The sequence below is a fragment of the Capra hircus genome, chromosome 6, assembly GCF_001704415.2.
Source record: "Capra hircus breed San Clemente chromosome 6, ASM170441v1, whole genome shotgun sequence".
NCBI classification, from domain to species: Eukaryota; Metazoa; Chordata; class Mammalia; order Artiodactyla; family Bovidae; genus Capra; species Capra hircus.
Genome location: NC_030813.1, coordinates 83,946,486 through 83,965,229, shown reverse-complemented (window position 1 = coordinate 83,965,229; position 18,744 = coordinate 83,946,486). Strand labels below are relative to the sequence as shown.

The 18,744-nt window shown below is 36.8% G+C and overlaps 1 protein-coding gene across 2 annotated transcripts in view; it reads left to right on the top strand.

The window, feature by feature from the left end:
• CENPC (centromere protein C) overlaps positions 1 to 18,744 on the top strand; it is a 105,364-nt gene that overhangs the window by 26,162 nt on the left and 60,458 nt on the right. For both annotated transcript variants that reach the window (XM_018049507.1, XM_005681653.3), the window contains exons 6-8: positions 7,385 to 7,667; positions 8,914 to 9,129; positions 12,803 to 13,410. In XM_018049507.1, coding sequence (XP_017904996.1) covers positions 7,385 to 7,667; positions 8,914 to 9,129; positions 12,803 to 13,410 — 1,107 coding nt within the window. The remainder of the gene's footprint in view (positions 1 to 7,384; positions 7,668 to 8,913; positions 9,130 to 12,802; positions 13,411 to 18,744) is intronic.

The following is an 18,744-nucleotide window of genomic DNA, read 5'->3' as shown; positions in this document are numbered from 1 at the left end:
CATAGAAGGAACCTCCCTCAACATCAGTTGAGTTAGTTCAGTCACTCATTCGTGTCCTACGCCTTGAAACCCCATGAATCACAGCGCGCCAGGCCTCCCTGTCCATTGCCAACTCCCGGAGTTCACCCAAATTCATGTGCATCGAGTCGGAGGTGCCATCCAGCCATCTCATCCTCTGTCGTTCCCTTCTCCTCCTGCCTCCAGGCCCGCCCAGCATCACGGTCTTTTCCAGTGAGTCATGAGGTGGCCGAACTATTGCAGGGAGGCTGGTTGGATCTCCTTGCAGTCCAAGGGACTCTCAAGAGTCTTCTCCAACACCACACTTCAAAAGCATCAGTTCTTCGGCATTCAGCTTTCTTTATAGTCCAACTCTCACATCCATACATGACCACTGGAGAAACCATAGCTTTGACTAGACGGACCTTTGTTGGCAAACTAATATCTCTGCTTTTCAATATGCTATCTAGGTTGGTCATAACTTTACTTCCAAGGAGTAAGCGTCCTTTAATTTCATGGCTGAAATCACCATCTGCAGTGATTTTGGAGCCCCCCAGAATAAAGTCTGACACTGTTTCCACTGTTTCCCCATCTATTTCCCATAAAGTGCTGGGACCAGATGCTGTGTTCTTAGTTTTCTGAATGTTGAGCTTTAAGTCAACTTTTTCACTCTCTTTTTACACTTTAATCAAGAGGCTTTTTAGTTCCTCTTCACTTTCTACCATAAGGGTGGTGTCATCTGCATATCTGAGATTACTAATATTTCTCCCGGCATTCTTGATTCCAGCTTGTGCTTTTTCTAACCCAGCGTTTCTCATGATGTACTTTGCATAGAAGTTGAATAAGCAGGGTGACATACAGCCTTGACGTACTCCTTTTCCTATTTGGAACCAGTCTGTTGTTCCATGTCCAGATCTAACTATTGCTTCCTGACTTGCATATAGGTTTCTCAAGAGGCAGGTCAGGTGGTCTGGTATTCCCATCTCTTTCAGAATTTTCCACAGTTTATTGTGATCCACACAGTCAAAGGCTTTGGCATAGTCAATAAAGCAGAAATAGATGTTTTTCTGAAACTCTCTTGCTTTTTCGATGATTCAGCGGATGTTGGCAATTTGACCTCTGGTTCCTCTGCCTTTTCTAAAACCAGCTTGAACATCTGGAAGTTCACGGTTCACATATTACTGAAGCCTGGCTTGGAGAATTTTGAGCATTTACTTTACTAGCATGTGAGATGAGTGCAATTGTGTGGTAGCTGGAGCATTCTTTGGCATTGCCTTTCTTTAGGATTGGAATGAAAACTGACCTTTTCCAGTCCTGTGGCCACTGCTGAGTTTTCCAAATTTGCTGGCATATTGAGTGCAGCACTTTCACAGCATCATCTTCCAGGATTTGAAATAGCTCAACTGGAATTCCATTGCCTCCACTAGCTTTGTTCAGAGTGATGCTTTCTAAGGCCCACTTGACTGCACATTCCAAGATGTCTGGCTCTAGATGAGTGATCACGTCATCATGATTATTTGGGTCGTGAAGATCTTTTTTGTACAGTTCTTCCATGTATTCTTGCCACCTCTTCTTAATATCTTCTGTTTCTGTTTAGATCCGTACCATTTCTGTCCTTTATCAAGCCCATCTTTGCATGAAATGTTCCCTTGGTGTCTCTAATTTTGTTGAAGAGATCTCTAGTCTTTCCCATTCTGTTGTTTTCCTGTATTTCTTTGCATTGATTGCTGAGGAAGCCTTTCTTATCTATCTCTCCTTGCTATTCTTTGGAACTCTTCATCTGAATACCTCAACATAGTAAAGGCCATATATGATAAGCCCACAGCAAACATTATTCTCAATGGTGAGAAACTGAAAGCATTCCTTCTGTGATCAGGAGCAAGACAAGGGTGTCCACTCTCACCACTGTTTTTCAACATAGTTTTGGAAGTCATAGCTATGGCATTCAGAGAAGTAAAAGAAATAAAATAGTCCAGATTGGAAAAGAAGTAAAGCTCCTACTGTTTCCAGACGGTATGAATCTATACACAGAAAACTCTAAAGATACTGTCAGAAAGTTACTAGAGCTAATCACTGAACTTAGCAAAATTGGGGATACAAAATCAGTACACAGAAATCACTTGCATTCCTATATACTAATAATGAAAAATCTCAGAAATTAAGGAACAAATCACTTTCACCATTGCAACAAAAAGAATAAAATATCTAGGAATAAACCTACCTAAGGGGACAAAAGAACTGTATACAAAAAATTTTAAGACACGGATGAAGAAATCAGATGACATAAACAGAGATATTCCATGTTCCTCGGTAGGAAGAATCAATATTTTGAAAATGACTATACTACCAAATGCAATCTACAGATTGAATGTGATACCTATCAAATTACCAATGGCATTTTTCACAGAACTAGAACAAAAAATTTAACAATTCATATCGAGACACAAAAGACCCTGAATAGCCAGTACAGTCTTCAGAAAGAAGAATGGAGCTGAAGGAGGCAAATTTTTGACTTCAGATTATACTACAAAGCTACAGTCATCAAGATAGTATGGTTCAGTTCAGTCGCTCAGTTGCGTCTCACTCTTTGCGACCCCATGAATCGCAGCACACCAGGCCTCCCTGTCCATCACCAACTCCCGGAGTTCGCTCAGACTTAAACGTCCAAGTCCGTGATGCTATCCAGCCATCTCATCCTCTGTCGTCCCCTTCTCCTCCTGCCCCCAATCCCTCCCAGCATCAGAGTCTTTTCCAATGAGTCAACTCTTCACATGAGGTGGCCAAAGTACTGGAGTTTCAGCTTTAGCATCATGCCTTCTAAAGAACACCCAGGACTGATCTCCATTAGAATGGACTGGTTGGATCTCCTTGCAATCCAAGGGACTCTCAAGAGTCTTCTCCAACACCACACTTCAAAAGCATCAATTCTTCGGCACTCAGCCTTCTTCACAGTCCGACTCTCACATCCATACATGACCACAGGAGAAACCATAGCCTTGACTAGATGGACCTTAGTTGGCAAAGTAATGTCTCTGCTTTTGAATATGCTGTCCAGGTTGGTCATAACTTTTCTTCCAAGGAGTAAGCGTCTTCTAATTTCATGGCTGCAGTCACCATCTGCAGTGATTTTGGATGCCAAAAAAATAAAGTCTGACACTGTTTCCACTGTTTCCCCATCTATTTCCCATGAAGTGATGGGACTGGATGCCATGATCCTTGTTTTCTGCATGTTGAGCTTTAAGCCAACTTTTTCACTCTCTTTCACTTTCATCAAGAGGCTTTTTAGTTCCTCTTCACTTTCTGCCATAAGGGTGGTGTCATCTGCATATCTGAGGTTATTAATATTTTTCCTGGCAATCTTCATTCCAGCTTGTGTTTCTTCCAGTCCAGCGTTTCTCATGATGTACTTTGCAATAAGTTAAATAAGCAGGGTGACAATATACAGCTTTGATGCACTCCTTTTCCTATTTGGAACCAGTCTGTTGTTCCATGTCCAGTTTTTACTGTTGCTTCCTGACCTGCATACAGATTTCTCAAGAGGCAGGTTAGGTGGTCTGGTATTCCCATCTCTTTCAGAATTTTCCACAGTTTATTGTGATCCATACAGTCAAAGGCTTTGGCATAGTCAATAAAGCAGAAATAGATGTTTTTCTGGAACTCTCTTGCTTTTTCGATGATCCAGCGGATGTTGGCAATTTGATCTCTGGTTCCTGTGTCTTTTCTAAAACCAGCTTAAACGTCAGGAAGTTCATGGTTCACGTATTGCTGAAGCCTGGCTTGGAGAATTTTGAGCATTACTTTACTAGCATGTGAGATGAGTGCAATTCTGCGGTAGTTTCAGCATTCTTTGGCATTGTCTTTCTTTGGGATTGGAATGAAAGTACCTTTTCCAGTTCCATGGTCACTGCTGAGTTTTGCAAATTTGCTGGCATATTGAGTGCAGCACTTTCACAGCATCATCTTTCAGGATTTGAAATAGCTCAATTGGGTGAATGGAATTCACCCAATGAGCTTGCTTTGTAGTGTTGCTTTCTAAGGCCCACTTAACTTCACATTCCAGGATGTCTGGCTCTAGGTGAGTGATCATACCATCGTGATTATCTGGGTCGTGAAGCTCTTCTTTGTACAGTTCTGTGTATTCTTGCCACCTCTTCTTAATATCTTCTGCTTCTGTTAGGTCCATACCGTTTCTGTCCTTTATCGAGCCCATCTTTGCAGGAAATGTTCCCTTGGTGTCTCTAATTTTGTTGAGGAGATCTCTAGTCTTTCCCATTCTGTTGTTTCCCTCTATTTCTTTGCATTGATCGCTGAAGAAGGCTTTCTTATCTCTTCTTGCTATTCTTTGGAACTCTGCATTCAGATGCTTATATCTTTCCTTTTCTCCTTTGTTTTTCGCCTCTCTTCTTTTCATAGCTATTTGTAAGGGCTCCCCAGACAGCCATTTTACTTTTTTGCATTTCTTTTCCATGGGGATGCTCTTGATCCCTGTCTCCTGTACAGTGTCATGAACCTCCTTCCATAGTTCATCAGGCACTCTGTCTATCAGATCTAGGCCCTTGAATCTATTTGTCACTTCCACTGTTTAATCATAAGGGATTTGATTTAGGTTATACCTGAATGGTCTAGTTGTTTTCCCTACTTTCTTCAATTTTGGTCTGTATTTAGTAATAAGGAGTTCATGATCTGAGCCACAGTCAGCTCCTGGTCTTGTTTTTGTTGACTGTATAGAGCTTCTCCATCTTTGGCTGCAAAGAATATAATCCGTCTGATTTTGGTGTTGACCATCTGGTGGTGTCCATGTGTAGAGTCTTCTCTTGTGTTGTTAGAAGAGGGTGTTTGCTATGACCAGTGCATTTTCTTGGCAAAACTCTATTAGTCTTTGTCCTGCTTCATTCTGTATTCCAAGGCCAACTTTGCCTGTTACTCCAGGTGTTTCTTGACTTCCTACTTTGGCATTCCAGTCCCCTGTAATGAAAAGGACATCTTTTTGAGTGTTAGTTCTGAATTGTCTTGTAGGTCTTCATAGAACCGTTCAGCTTCTTCAGTGTTACTAGTTGGGGCATAGACTTGGATTTCTGTGCATAGGAACCTGGAATGTCAGGTCCATGAATCAAGGCAAATTGGAAGTGATCATACAAGAGATGGCAAGAGTGATCATCAAGATTCTAGGAATCAGTGAACTAAACTGGACTGGAATGGGTGAATTTAACTCAGATGACCATTATATCTACTACTGTGGGCAGGAATCCCTCAGAAGAAATGGAGTAGCCATCATGGTCAACAAAAGAGTCTGAAATGTAGTGCTTGGATGCAATCTCAAAAATGACAGAATTATCTCTGTTCGTTTCCAAGGCAAACCATTCAGTATCATAGTAATCTAAGTCTGTGCCCAAACCAGTAACGGTGAAGAAGCTGAAGTTGTACGTTTCTATGAAGACCTATGCAGACAGTATGGTACTGGCACAAAAACAGAAAATATAGACCAATGGAACAAGATAGAAAGCCCACAAATAAACCCACACATCTGTGGGTACCTTCTTTTTGACAGAGAAGGCAAGACTATACAGTGGGGCAAAGGTAGCCTCTTGAATAAGTGGTGCTAGGAAAACTGGACAGCTACATGTAAAAGAATGAAGTTACAACACTTCGTAGCACCATGTGGGCTTCCCTTTTGTCTCAGCTGGTAAAGAATGTGCCTGCAATGCAGGAGACCTGGGTTTGATCCCTGGGTTGGGAAGATCCCCTGGAGAAGGGAAAGGCTTCCCACTACAGTATTGTGGACTGGAGAATTCCATGGACTGTATATAGACCATGGGGTTGCAAAAGAGTTGGACATAATTGATGCCATACACAAAGATAAACTCAAAATGGATTGAGGACCTAAATGTAAGACAGAAAACTATATAAAACTTAGAGGAAAACATAGGCTGAACACTTGATGACATAAAACAAGATCCTCTATGATCCTCTATGATCCTCCTAGAGTAAAGGAAATAAAAACAAGTGGGAACTAATTAAACTTAAATGCTTTGCATAGCAAAGGAAACTCTAAACAAGGTGAAAAGACAACCTCAGAATGGGAGAAAATAATAGAAAGGAAACAACTGACAAAGGATTAATTTCCAAAATATACAAGTAGCTCGTATAAGTCAATACCAGAAAAACAAACAATCCAATCAAAAAGTGGGAAAAAGACCTAAACAAACATTTCTCCAAAAAGACATGTAGATGGCTCATAAATACATGAAAAGATGTTTAATGTCACTCATTATGAGATATTATTGTTATTATTTTTATAGCAAATCAAAGTTGTAATGAGATAATATCTACCACTGGTTAAGTACATTCTTAAATTGTTTTTTTAATTTTTTTTTTAAATTTATGCATTCTTAGATTTTGAAGTCCTGTCATCTCTTTAAATACGTATATATATACACATATATATTAATATTCTCTATATAGACATGTATATTATATATTTATATATATATCTGTTCCGTATGTACGTATGTATACATATGTGCAAAAGTGTGCTCATTTAGCTGCCCTAAGTTACTCAACTTTTAACCTGAAGATTGAATCTCATAATTTCTCTAGGATTACCTAATACTTATTTTAGCTATGTGTGGTAATGTTTAGTCACTAAGTAGTGTCTGACTCTTCCAACTCCATTTGCCAGGCTCCTCTATCCATGGGGTTTCCTAGGCAAGAATACTGGAGTGGGCTGCCATTTCCTTCTCCAGGGCATCTTCCCAACCGAGGGATCAAACCCAGGTCTCTTGCTGGGCAGGCAGATTCATTACCACTGAGTCACCTGGGAAGCCCTTAGCTATGATTAGATTTATTCAAATCTTTAAAACATTTTTTATTTTGTTGTGGTAAAAATGTTTTAAGTGAGATCTCTCTCAACAGATTTTTAAGTGTACAGTAGAGTATTGTTACCTATAGACACAATGTTGTACACTAGATATCTAATTTATCTTATACAACTGAAACTTTGCATCTGTTAATCAACATCTCTGAATTTCTCCCTCCTCCCAGTCCCTGCCATCTACTTTTCTAATCTCTCCTTCTATGAGTTTAACTGTATTCAAATCTTGAATAAATTTAATGTATCAATAGAACTGTGAATTTTCTATGTTTGAAGGTTTTACTCATTTCAGAACTGTGGAGCATGGACCAAATACATCTTTCAGTTTATTAATTTCATAACTTAGAATTTTTAAAGTACTTGCATATTTTATTCCTAGATCTTTGATTATAAACTTGAAGATTTGTGAGTCTCCTGAAAACTTTCTAATTAAATTGTTGCTGAACTTCAGAAAGCACATTTTGTTCTAATATTATTTAAAGAGTTTTTAATATCTTCATATAATTCTTTTTCCAGTTCAGGACCATGAGGTTCATCAGAAAATTTTGGCAACTGATGTTCATTCTAAAAATACATCTGACTTGAGAAAAATGTCAAGTAAAAAACTAAAAGATAATCACAGTGAAGCTGATGAGGATTGTTACTTATCTGTTGGCTCACCTTCTGACCTGGACATTAAAGCATCTTCATTGCAAAAGGGTAGTCCATCTGTTGCCCAAAAGAGAGAGACCCACACTTCCAAAAATTCAGTAAATATGCTGTCTTCAAGTCCAGAGATTTCTCATAAAACCAGAAAAAGGTGAAGTTTTATTTATTTATGAAATATTAATCTTTCTGTAACAATTTCATTTTTTATGTTAAAAATGGGTAATTTAGTGTTTTATGTATTTTACAGTAAGTATTGAATATTTACATGTTATGAGAAAAGTAGACATATGTTGGGTATATATTCAATTTATATTTATTATGGAAGGCCTTAAAGTGTACTTCTGAAAAGTCTGGGGGTAAACTTTCCTATGGTCTATGGGAAAGCATACTTTTTTTCTTTTTTCTTTAAGATCTAAAAAAAATACTAATGACATAGAAAATAACACAGTAGGCACTCATATATTCAAATCTGACATGTTTATATTTTGTTATATTCAGATAACTTTTTAAAAAACATTTTTTGAGTGTCATATAGTTGAATTAAAAATATTAATTGCTGCTGTATAGCAAATTGTTATGCATATATGTATGTATATATACACATTCTTTTTAATATTCTTTTTCATTATGGTTTATCACAGGATATTTTTTTCCTCATAATAAATTTTCAATAGCTTCCTAAGAGAAATAATTTGTATTTTCCATATGTTATTTTTAATTACCAGGGTAAGTATATATCAGGTCACTTTGAGGGGTAGCAAACAATAAGTATTGTTGAAGATAATTGTGGTAAACCCACATCCATTTCCTGGGGCTTTCTTTCCCATTGGTCTTTAAGAAGCACAATTGATTGTTCAAGGTCCTTTGCTATTGGAAAACCTCTGCCATAAGTATAATATCTGTATAGGGTCTTTTGTGTTTGATTCTTGGAGCTGAGGAGTTAAGTACACTCTTAAGATTTTACAGTCCAAAGTGTGATCTGCAGCTCAGGATCAAGAGAAATGGTATGATCTGGAAGCCTGTTAGAAATTCATAATCTCAAACTCTATGCTAGACCTATTGAATCAAAATCTACATTTTAATAAGATTCCCCAGAGGATTCCGATTCATATGAAATGTTTGAGAACTAGTATTTTAAGCTACAATTTGCCTTGTTATATGATTTAACCATCCTTTCTCTCTTTTTTTTCTATCAGCAAATACAAAATTTAATTTTTCTGAACAATTCATCTTATGTAATTTGTGTGAGAGAAACACATCAGCATTTATAAAGTTTAAATAAAGGCCCATTGGAAAATTTTGTAAGTGGTGGTATTACCACTGTAGGGAAGTTCAAGAAAACTTATAACTCAGCAAATGGTGGAAATATTCAGCTTATCGTCCTTCTAACCTTTTAGGTTAAGCTTTGAAGATAAAGATGTTTTAAAGAAAGTAGAAATAACGAATGAAGTATCAGAAATAGAGGATAAAGTATCAGAAGGACTACAAGACAGGAAACAGTCAAGAACATCTCAAAAAAGAATACAAGATTCAGAATATGAAAATCAACCGCAAGCTAGAAAGAGTTTTTCAACGTTGTTTTTAGAAACTGTAAAAAGAAAAAGTGAATCCAGGTAAGTTATTAAGAAATGGTCCACATTTTTCTTTTAGATTCTTTGAATAGTACCTAAGGATTCTTAATGACATTTAGCCAAAAGTTAATCTTAATTAACATAATTTTTAATTGAAATTATGTTTAACCCATAGAGTGTATTTCTTACCAGTAAACTAACCACAAAGCCATCATTTAATGGTTTCTAAATTAAATGTGAAAGAAAATAAGTTTCTTCAGCTTTTATTACTTCTGTTCATCAACACTTTCTAGTATGTATGATATCAAAAACTAAAGGCAATATTTAGAAGTAAAATTGTCAAGGTGCCTAGGTGTCATTGTTAGGTGTTTTAAATATTTTTTTCTGCTTCTTTTGATTGTGTTAGTAAAATGGTAGTCCTAAAATAAGTTTTAATCTGTTCTTGCCTACTTAAAAACCTTCAGTAGTTCCACAGTGTCCATTCAATGATTTTTAACTGGCTGCACATAGAGTTAGCTGGAATTAAGAGCAGCTAGGGTTGAGAACCACTGGTCTATAGAATAAATTTCAGAGTTGTCAGTGGTCTACAGAATAAGTTTCAGAGTTGTCAACTGGTATTTGGGGCTTCCCTGGTGACTCAGACAGTAAAGAATTTGCTTACAGTATAGGAACTCGAGTTCAATTGCTGAGTCTGGAAGATCCCCTGGAGAAGGGAATGGCAGCCCATTCCAGTATTGTTCCCTGGAGAATTCCACGGACAGAAGAGCCTGATGCGCTATGGTCCGTGGGCTTGCAGGGAGTCGGACATGATTGAGTGACTATCACTTTCACTTTATAGCTGATATTTAAGGCTTTCGCTCTCACTAGTGAACTGTTTCTGTCATATGTATTTGCAGTTGTCCTAGATCTTCCCTGTAGCTCAGATGGTAAAGAATCTGCCTGCAACGCAGGAGACCTGGGTTCGATCCCTGGGTCAGGAAGATCCTCTGGAGAAGGGACCGGCAATCCACTCCAGTATTCTTGCCTGGAGAATCCCACGGATAGAGGAGCCTGACGGGCTACAGTTCTTGGGGTCGCAGAGTTCGACACGACTAGATGACTAACCCACCCACATGGCTTTGGCACACTGTTTCCCCTTGACATATGCCAATTTATATTCTAAAAGTTTCACTCCAGTGTTTTTTTAAAATAATTTCTTACCTTGTATTACAGTTTAACTATTTTATGTATGTCTTTCTTATGTAGGTTAAGACATAAGCCCATCTTTCTGGGAGTTTAGTTTCTTTTGTATTTTCTATGAGATCTGTCAGAGTGCTTGCAAATCTATTAGGAAGGTTTTATAAAAACATCGAATGAATGAAATTCCTCTTTGGTTCAGTCTCTGTTCCATAGTTGACTCCTTCCTCCCTCCACCTCCATAGTTTTGCTCCTTCTCTCCCATCTCTCTTTCTGTGTGTGTGTGTGTGTGTGTGTACACATAGGTACATATGGCATTTTTACCCCTGTATGCATATTGCCCTGCTATCTGATACAAATATGTTACATTTATGGGCTAATTATATGTGTCTAAAAGAGTAATTATTTTTTAATGTGTCAGTTTTTTGATAAACTACCGAGTATAGTTTAATTGCTATAACCAGGTGTAACTGTTCACTATTCCTCATGTTTTCTTACTTCTTTGTTTTGCTTATGCTTTTCCTTTTGATTCTTTCTTACATGTCCTCATGGCCAAATCATATCCATTCTTCAAGATCCAACTCAAATGGCAATTTTCCACTGAGCCAGAAGTCATCTTTCTGTATTCTGAATTTTAATATTTAATTAAAATTTTATTTTTAATTTGGGCTGCTAAATAGACCAGCATAGTCTGGATGGCTTATAAGCAACAGAAATTTATTTCACAATGCTAGAGGCTGAGAAGTCCAAGATCAAGGCTCAAGTAGTTTCAGTGTCTGGTGAGACCTGCTTCCTGGTTGATGATGGCTATCTTATTGCTATAACCTCAAATGATAAAAGGTAGTGAGGGAGTTTTCTGGGGTTTCTCTTATAAAGGTGCTAATTCCATTCATGAGCCATTGCACCCTAATTACCTAATCACTACCTAAAGACTCCACCCTAAAATACCATCATATTGGGGATTAGGTTTTAATTTATTAATTTCAGAAGGATATAAACATTTGATCTGTAGTAAGTGTGAAGGTTATTTCCTAAGGATATCTTTGGTTTGAATAACCTTAAAGTTATGAAAGTCTCTTGAAATAGAATAAAGGAGGAATATAGAGAGTTCTTATTAGCTGGTTTGGGAAAACTTTATCTTTAAATACATAGCATTATTTTTTGTTTTTCTGGCTGCCTGGCATGTGGGATCCTAGTTCTCTGTCCAGGGATTGAACCTATGTCCCCTGCAGAGGGAGTGCAGAGTTCTAACCACTGGACCTCCAAGAAGTCCCTAGGATTACTTCTTTAATGTGTGGAATTAATAGATATTGCAGGAAATATTTATTGTTCTTTAGTCCCTACGTTGTGTCCACTCTTTTGCGACCCCAAAACCTATAGCCCACCAGACTCCTTTGTCCACATAATTTCCCTGGCAAGAATGCTGGAGTGGATTGCCATTTTCTTCTCCAGGGGATCATACCCTCTCCTGCATTGGCAGGCAGAGTCTTTACCACTGAACCACCTGGGAAGCCCTACAGATAATACACAATAAAGCAAATTAAACATATTTCTATCAGATTGGCTAATTAAGTGCTGAAAAATAATATATTTTTAAGCATAATCTTCTATTTATATATTATATAGTCTCCTATTTATACTTTGTTTTTTATTAGATTGTCTAGATTTTTCTGATTATATAAACTTGTAAGACTCTGCCTATTAGAAGATATATTGCTTAGCATATATGTGTATATGTTTTTTATATTGGAAGATTTATGAGGTGTTTGAGATTAGAGAAGTATAGAAGGCATTTTCATCTCATAATCTTTTTATAAAGGGAAAAAATATAGACATGATAATCGTTTTTCCATCCTACGTTTTCCTCTACTATGTATGAAAATGGTTAAGCATCCTTACTCAAGTGAAAAGGGCAGAAAAAGGAGTACATGTATTGCCTTCAGAATTTGGATGTTTGCTCTATTTATTTTTGCATTGAAGGATATGGTTTGCTCAAGGCTGTTGTCATAAAGAGGAAGGAAATGCAAAATTATTCCATCAGAATAAACACGTACAAAAATGTGTGTGAACTTTCAAACTTGGAATGAGTTTTTATATAATTTAGTCTATAATTTAGTAGTGTTTTCTTAAATTGTTAAACTAGGAGGTGTCTCAGAAATAATCTTGTTTTGTATGGTAAGAAATTCATGCCCATGAGACATCTATAAAAACAAAATTTAATTTAACATTATAATAATGGCATGTTTTTTGAGTATATCTGGGCAGTATTTATACATCTCTGGATTTCATCTGTTTAATATTTCTAATGAATGGGGAACCAGAAATTAGTTGATGAAGTCTATAGAGATGCTTCCAGCTTTAAATTTCTGTGCTCCCATCTGTGTTATAAATAAGTATGCTCAGATATTATAGAAATGTAAAAGGAGGGGAAGATTTTAAAGTGTAAGGAAAAATTGAAGAGACATGTCAACTGCTCTTTAAAGCAAAGATATAAACTTTATTTTCTTGAGCTATTATTTATTGTAACACTCTGTTTTAGTTCTGTTGTTAGGCATATAGCAACTGTTCCACCTCATTTATCTCCTGCAAATAATACGAAGTTATTGGAAGATGAATTTATAATTGATGAATCAGATAAAAGTTTTGTCAGTCAACCTTGGATTACTATACCAAGAAAGACTGGGCCTCTGAAGCAGCACACAGCATCCCCTGCTGAGAGCACGGTCCTTCAGAGGAAGAAGTCAAGAGAAAGACATGACAGTGTATCATCTGTGGCTTTGACAAGTAACAAGCATCCTGGCAAAGCTCACCCAGTAGAGAAATCTCAGCCCTCTGAACCAAAAATACCAGGTGGGAGTTGTGCTTTGTCAGATGATGTAGAAAATAACTGTAAATCTACAAAATATGAAATATATTCTGAGAATGCAAAAAAATCATCTGGAGACAAAAGGACTATAAAACAAAAACAGAGAACAAAATCTGAGGCCAATGTACCTGAAGAAGAAGTTAATGTGAGGCAATCTAAAGATAAAAATATAAATATATCCCATACTGTCCAAGACAAGTTACAAAGAAATTCAGACGAAAATATGGAAGAGGATGAAGAGATAAGCGTTAGCATTTCCAAGAATCAGTTGCTTTCTGTGGGTAAGTGTTTATATTAAATGTAACTATGGATATTAATCTACCACTTTGCTCTTTATAATATTCCTATTTAGCTTTAGGAAGTAGGCATTAAATCTATACAAAGCCTTGAAAGCCTGCAAGCTGTTTTCTAGAGTCTCTTTATTTTACATTGTACTTCAGCTTCAGGTCACTTGATTTTGGGGTAGCTTCTAAGATTACAGCATATGTAAAGGGCAAAGTAAAAGGCAAATGCTTAGTAAACCAGGTAGTTAACACAAATAAGATGGCATCATATATTCTTGAGGCTTATTAAAATATAAATTTGGATAAGAAATCAGCTAGTGGGGCTAGTTCTTGCAGATAAAAATTAATACTCCTCTGTTAAATTATTTACTCATTTATCTAAAAATTGAATGTCAGACATTGTATTAGGCTCTGAACTTACAAAGATTGCTAATAAATAATTTTCATCATTAAAAAAGATCCATCTGGTAATGTCTGTAGACCAACAGATAAATATACATACATCCACAGGATGATATTGGAAGCACAGAGAATAATCAACTAACTAATAATCTCGAAAAACTTTTTATTTTAGGACAGTATATCATTTATTATACAAACTGGGACACATAAAAATGGGAGAGGATGTCATGACAGTAAGCATTAACTCGGATTGTCCCAGTGAAACCTGAAATACAACCACTCTCTTTATGTTATCTCTCTGTATAGTAACTGAGGTTTATAATGGTGACAGTATCATGAAGAAAAGATCAACTTGTGCTTTTTTGTATCACTTTTTAAAATTGAAGTATAGTTGACTTACAGTGTTGTGTTAGTTTTAGGTGTATGGCAAACTGAATGAGGTACACACACACACACGCACACGCGCACACACACACACACACACACACACACACACACACTCTTCTTCAAGTTCTTTTCTCTTACAGGTTATTACAGAATACTCCGTATAGTTCCTTGTGCAGTATAGAAGGTCTTTATTGGTTGTCTGTTTCATTTATAGTAGTGTGTATATGTTAATCCCAATTCCTAATTTACCTCCATCCCCTGTTTGTATCTTTTTTATTTTTTCTGTAGGTTCCACAATAAGGGATATCATATGATACTTGTTTTTCTCTGTCTGGATTACATCACTAAGTATGCTAATTTCTAAATCCATCCATGTTGCTGCAAATGACCTAATTTCATTATTTTTTATGGCTATTATTCCATATTGTGTGTGTGTGTGTGTATTGTGTATGTATGTATGTATATAATTTCCACACCTTCTTTATCTATTCATCTGTGGATGGACATTTCGTTTACTTCCACGTCTTGGCTATAGTAAGTAGTGCTGCAATGAACATTGAGGGGCATGTATCTTTTTGAATTATGGTTTTCTCCAGATCCATGCCCAGGAGTGGGTTTACAGATCATATGGTAATGCTATTGTTAGTTTTTTTTTTTTTTTTTTTTAAATTTTTTAATTGAAGGAAAGTTACTTTACAGAATTTTGTGTTTTTTTGTCACATATCAACAGGAATCAGCCATAGGTACACCCATGTACCCTCCCTTGTGAACCTCCCTCCTATCTCCCTCCGCATCCCACCTTTCACATCCCAGCCTGTCACAGAGCCCCTGTTTGAATTCCCTGAGTCATACAGCAAATTCCCATTGGCTGTCTATTTTACATAGGGTATTTTAAATTTCCATGTTACTCTCTCCATACATCTCCCCTTCTCCCTTCTCCTGTCCCCCCATGTCCATAGGTCTGTTCTCTGTGTCTGTTTCTCCATTGCTGCCCTGAAAATAAATTCATCAGTGCCATCTTTTTAGATGCCAAATGTATGTGTCAGTATACGATGTTTATATTTCTCTTCCTGACTTAACTGCTCTCTGTATACTGGGCTCTAGGTTCGTCTCCCTCATTAGAACTGACTCAAATGTGTTCCTTTTATGGCCGAGTAGTATTCCATTGTATACGTACCACAACTTTATCCATTCATCTGTCAATGGACGTCTAGGTTGCTTCCATGTTCTAGCTACTGTAAATGGTGCTGCAGTGAACATTGGGTTGCATGTGTCTTTTTCAGTTTTTGTTTCCTCAGGTTGTATGCCTAGGAGTGGGATTGCTGGGTCATATGGTAGTTTTATTCCTAGCTTTTTAAGGAATCTCCATACCATCTTCTGTAGTGGCTGTATCAGTTTACATTCCTACCAGCAATGCAAGAGTGTTCCCTTTTCTCCACACCCTCTCCGGAATTTATTGTTTGTAGACTTTTTGATGATGGCCACTGGTCTGAAGTGGTATCTCACTGTAGTTTTGATTTGCATATATCTAATAATTGAGTGATGTTGAACATCTTTTCATGTGCTTGTTGGCCATCTATCTGTATGTCGTCTTTGGAGAAATGTCTCTTCAAGTCCCTTTCCCACTTTTTGATTGGGTTGTTTGTTTTTCTGGTATTGAATTGTATGAGCTGCTTGTATATTTTGAAAATTAATTCTTTGTGAGTTTTTCTCTTTGCTATTGTTTTCTCCCACTCTGAGGGTTGCTTTTCACTTTGCTTATAGTTTCCTTTGCTATGTAAAAGCTTTAAAGTTTAATTAGGTCCTACTTGTTTATTTTTGTTTTTATTTCCATTATTCTAGGAGGTGGAGCTTCCCTTGTGTCTCAGCTGGTAAAGGATCCACCTGCAATGTGGGAGACCTGGGTTTGAGCCCTGGGTTGGGAAGCTCCCCTGGAGAAGGGAAAGGCTACGCACTCCAGTGTTTTAGTCTGGAGAATTCCATGGACTGTATAGGCCATGGGGTTGCAAAGAGTTGGACACACTGAGCGACTTGCACTGCGCTGCACTAGGCAATGGGTCATAGAAGATCTTGCTTTGATTTATGTCATCGAGTGTTTTACCTGTTTTCTTCTAAGAGTTTTACAGTTTCTGGTCTTACATTTAGGTCTTTAAGCCATTTTGAGTTTGTCTTTGTGTATGGCATCAGGTAGTTTCCTAATTTTTCATTCGTTTGCATGTAGCTGTCCAGTTGTCCCAGCACCACTATTCAAGAGGCTGTCTTTGCCCCATAGTATATTCTTGTCTCCTTTGTCAAAAAGAAGGTACCCATAGGTGCGTGGGTTAATCTCTGATTTCTCTGTCTTGTTCCATTGGTCTATATTTCTGTTTTTGTGCAAGTACCATACTGTCTTGATGACTATAGCTTTGTTGTGTAATCTGAAGTCAGGAAGGTTGCCTCCTCCAGCGCCATTCTTTTTCTCAAGACTGCTTTGGCTCTTTGGGGTCTTTTGTGTTTTCATATGAATTGTGAATTTTTTTGTTCTAGTTCTGTGAAAAAATGCCATTGGTAATTTGATGGGGATCGCATTGCATCTGTAGATTGCATTTAGTAGTATAGTCATTTTCACAATATTGATTTTTCCTGTGCAGGAGCATGGAATATCTCTTCATCTGTTATGATGTCTTTGATTTACTCATCACTGTCATAATTTTCTGTGTATAGGTTTTGTCTCCTTATGTAGGTTTATTCCTATTTTATTCTTTTTGTTGCAATGGTAAATGGGATTGATTCCTTACTTTCTCTTTCTGATTTTTCATTGTTAGTATATAAGAATGCAAGTAATTTCTGTGCTTTGACCTTGTATCCCATGACTTCGCTGAATTCACTGATTAGCTCTAGTAATTTTCTGATTTTAAGCAGTTTCTTTTGGGTTTTCTATCTATAGTATCATGTCATCTCTAAACAGTGAGAGTTTTACTTCTTTTCCAGTCTGTACTCCTTTTATTTCTTTTTCTTCTCTGATTGCCATGGCTATGACTTCCAAAATGATGTTGAATAATAGTGGGGGAGTGGACACCCTTGTTATGTTCCTAATCTTAGAGAGAATGCTTTTAGTTTTTCACCATTGAGAATAATGTTTGCTGTGGGCTTTTCTTATATGGCCTTTACTATGTTTAGGTAGGTTCCTTCTATGCCCATTTTTTGAAGCATTTTTATCATAAATGGATGCTGAATTTTGTTGAAGGCTTTTTCTGCATCTATTGAGATGATCATATGGTTTTTATCTTTCAGTTTGTTAATATGGTGTATAATGATTGATTTGCATATAATGAAGAATCCTTGCATCCCTGGAATAAACCCAACTTGATCATAGAATATGAGCTTTTTAATGTGTTGTTGAATTCTGTTTGCTTGAATTTTGTTGAGGATTTTTGCGTCTATCTTCATCAATTGTATTGGCCTGTAATATTCTTTTTTTCATGTTGTCTTTGCCTGGTTTTGGTATTAGGGTGATTGTGGTCTTGTTGAATGAGTTTGGAGATGTTCTAAGAGTTTTAGAAGAATAAGCATTAGCTATTCTGTAAATGTTTGCTAGAATTCCCCTGTGAAGCCATCTGGTTTTTGGGAGATTTTTGATTACTGTTTTGATTTCAGTGTTTGTAACTGTTGTTTATCATTTCTATTTCTTACCTGGTTCAGTCCTGGGAGATTAATCTTTCCTAAGAATCTGTCCATTTCCTCTAGGTTGTCTATTTTATTAGCATATAGTTACTCATAATATTCTCTTATGATTCTTTGTATTTCTGTGTTATCTGTTATAATCTCTCCTTTTTCATTTCTAATTTTGTTGATTTGATTTTTCTCCCTCTTTTGCTTGGTGAGTCTAGCTAGTGGTTTGTCAGTTTTGTTTATCTTCTCAAAGAACCAGCTCTTAGTTTTATTGATCTTTGCTATTGTTTCCTTCATTTCTTTTTCATTTATTTCTGCTCACATTTTATGATCCCTTTCCTTATGTTGACTTTTGGGGATTTTTTGTTTTTCTTTTTCCAGCTGCTTTAGAAGTACAGTTAGGTTGCCTATTCAGTGCTTTTGTTGTTTTTTGAGGTATGATTATATCGCTATAAACTTCCCTCTTAGAACTGCTTTTGCTGAATCCCATAGGTTTTGTGTTGTCATGTTTTCATTGTCATTTGTTTCTAGCAATCTTTTGATTCCCTTTCTTATTTTCAGTAACCTCTTCATTATTTATTGTCTCATTTAATCTCCATGAGTTTGTGTTTTTTGCAGTGTTTTTCCTGTAGTTGTTACCTAGTCTCATACCTTTGTGGTCAGAGAAGATACCTGATACAATTTCAGTTTTCTTAAATTTACTGAGGCTTGATTTGTGGCCCAATATGTAATCTGTCCTGGATAATGTCCCATGTGCACTTGAAAAGTGTATTATTCTGCATTAGGATGGAGAGTCCTGAAGATATCAATGAGGTCCATTTGGTCTAATGTTTCATTTAAGGTTTGTGTTTCCTTCTTGATTCTGTTTTGATGATCTGTCTGTTGGTGTAA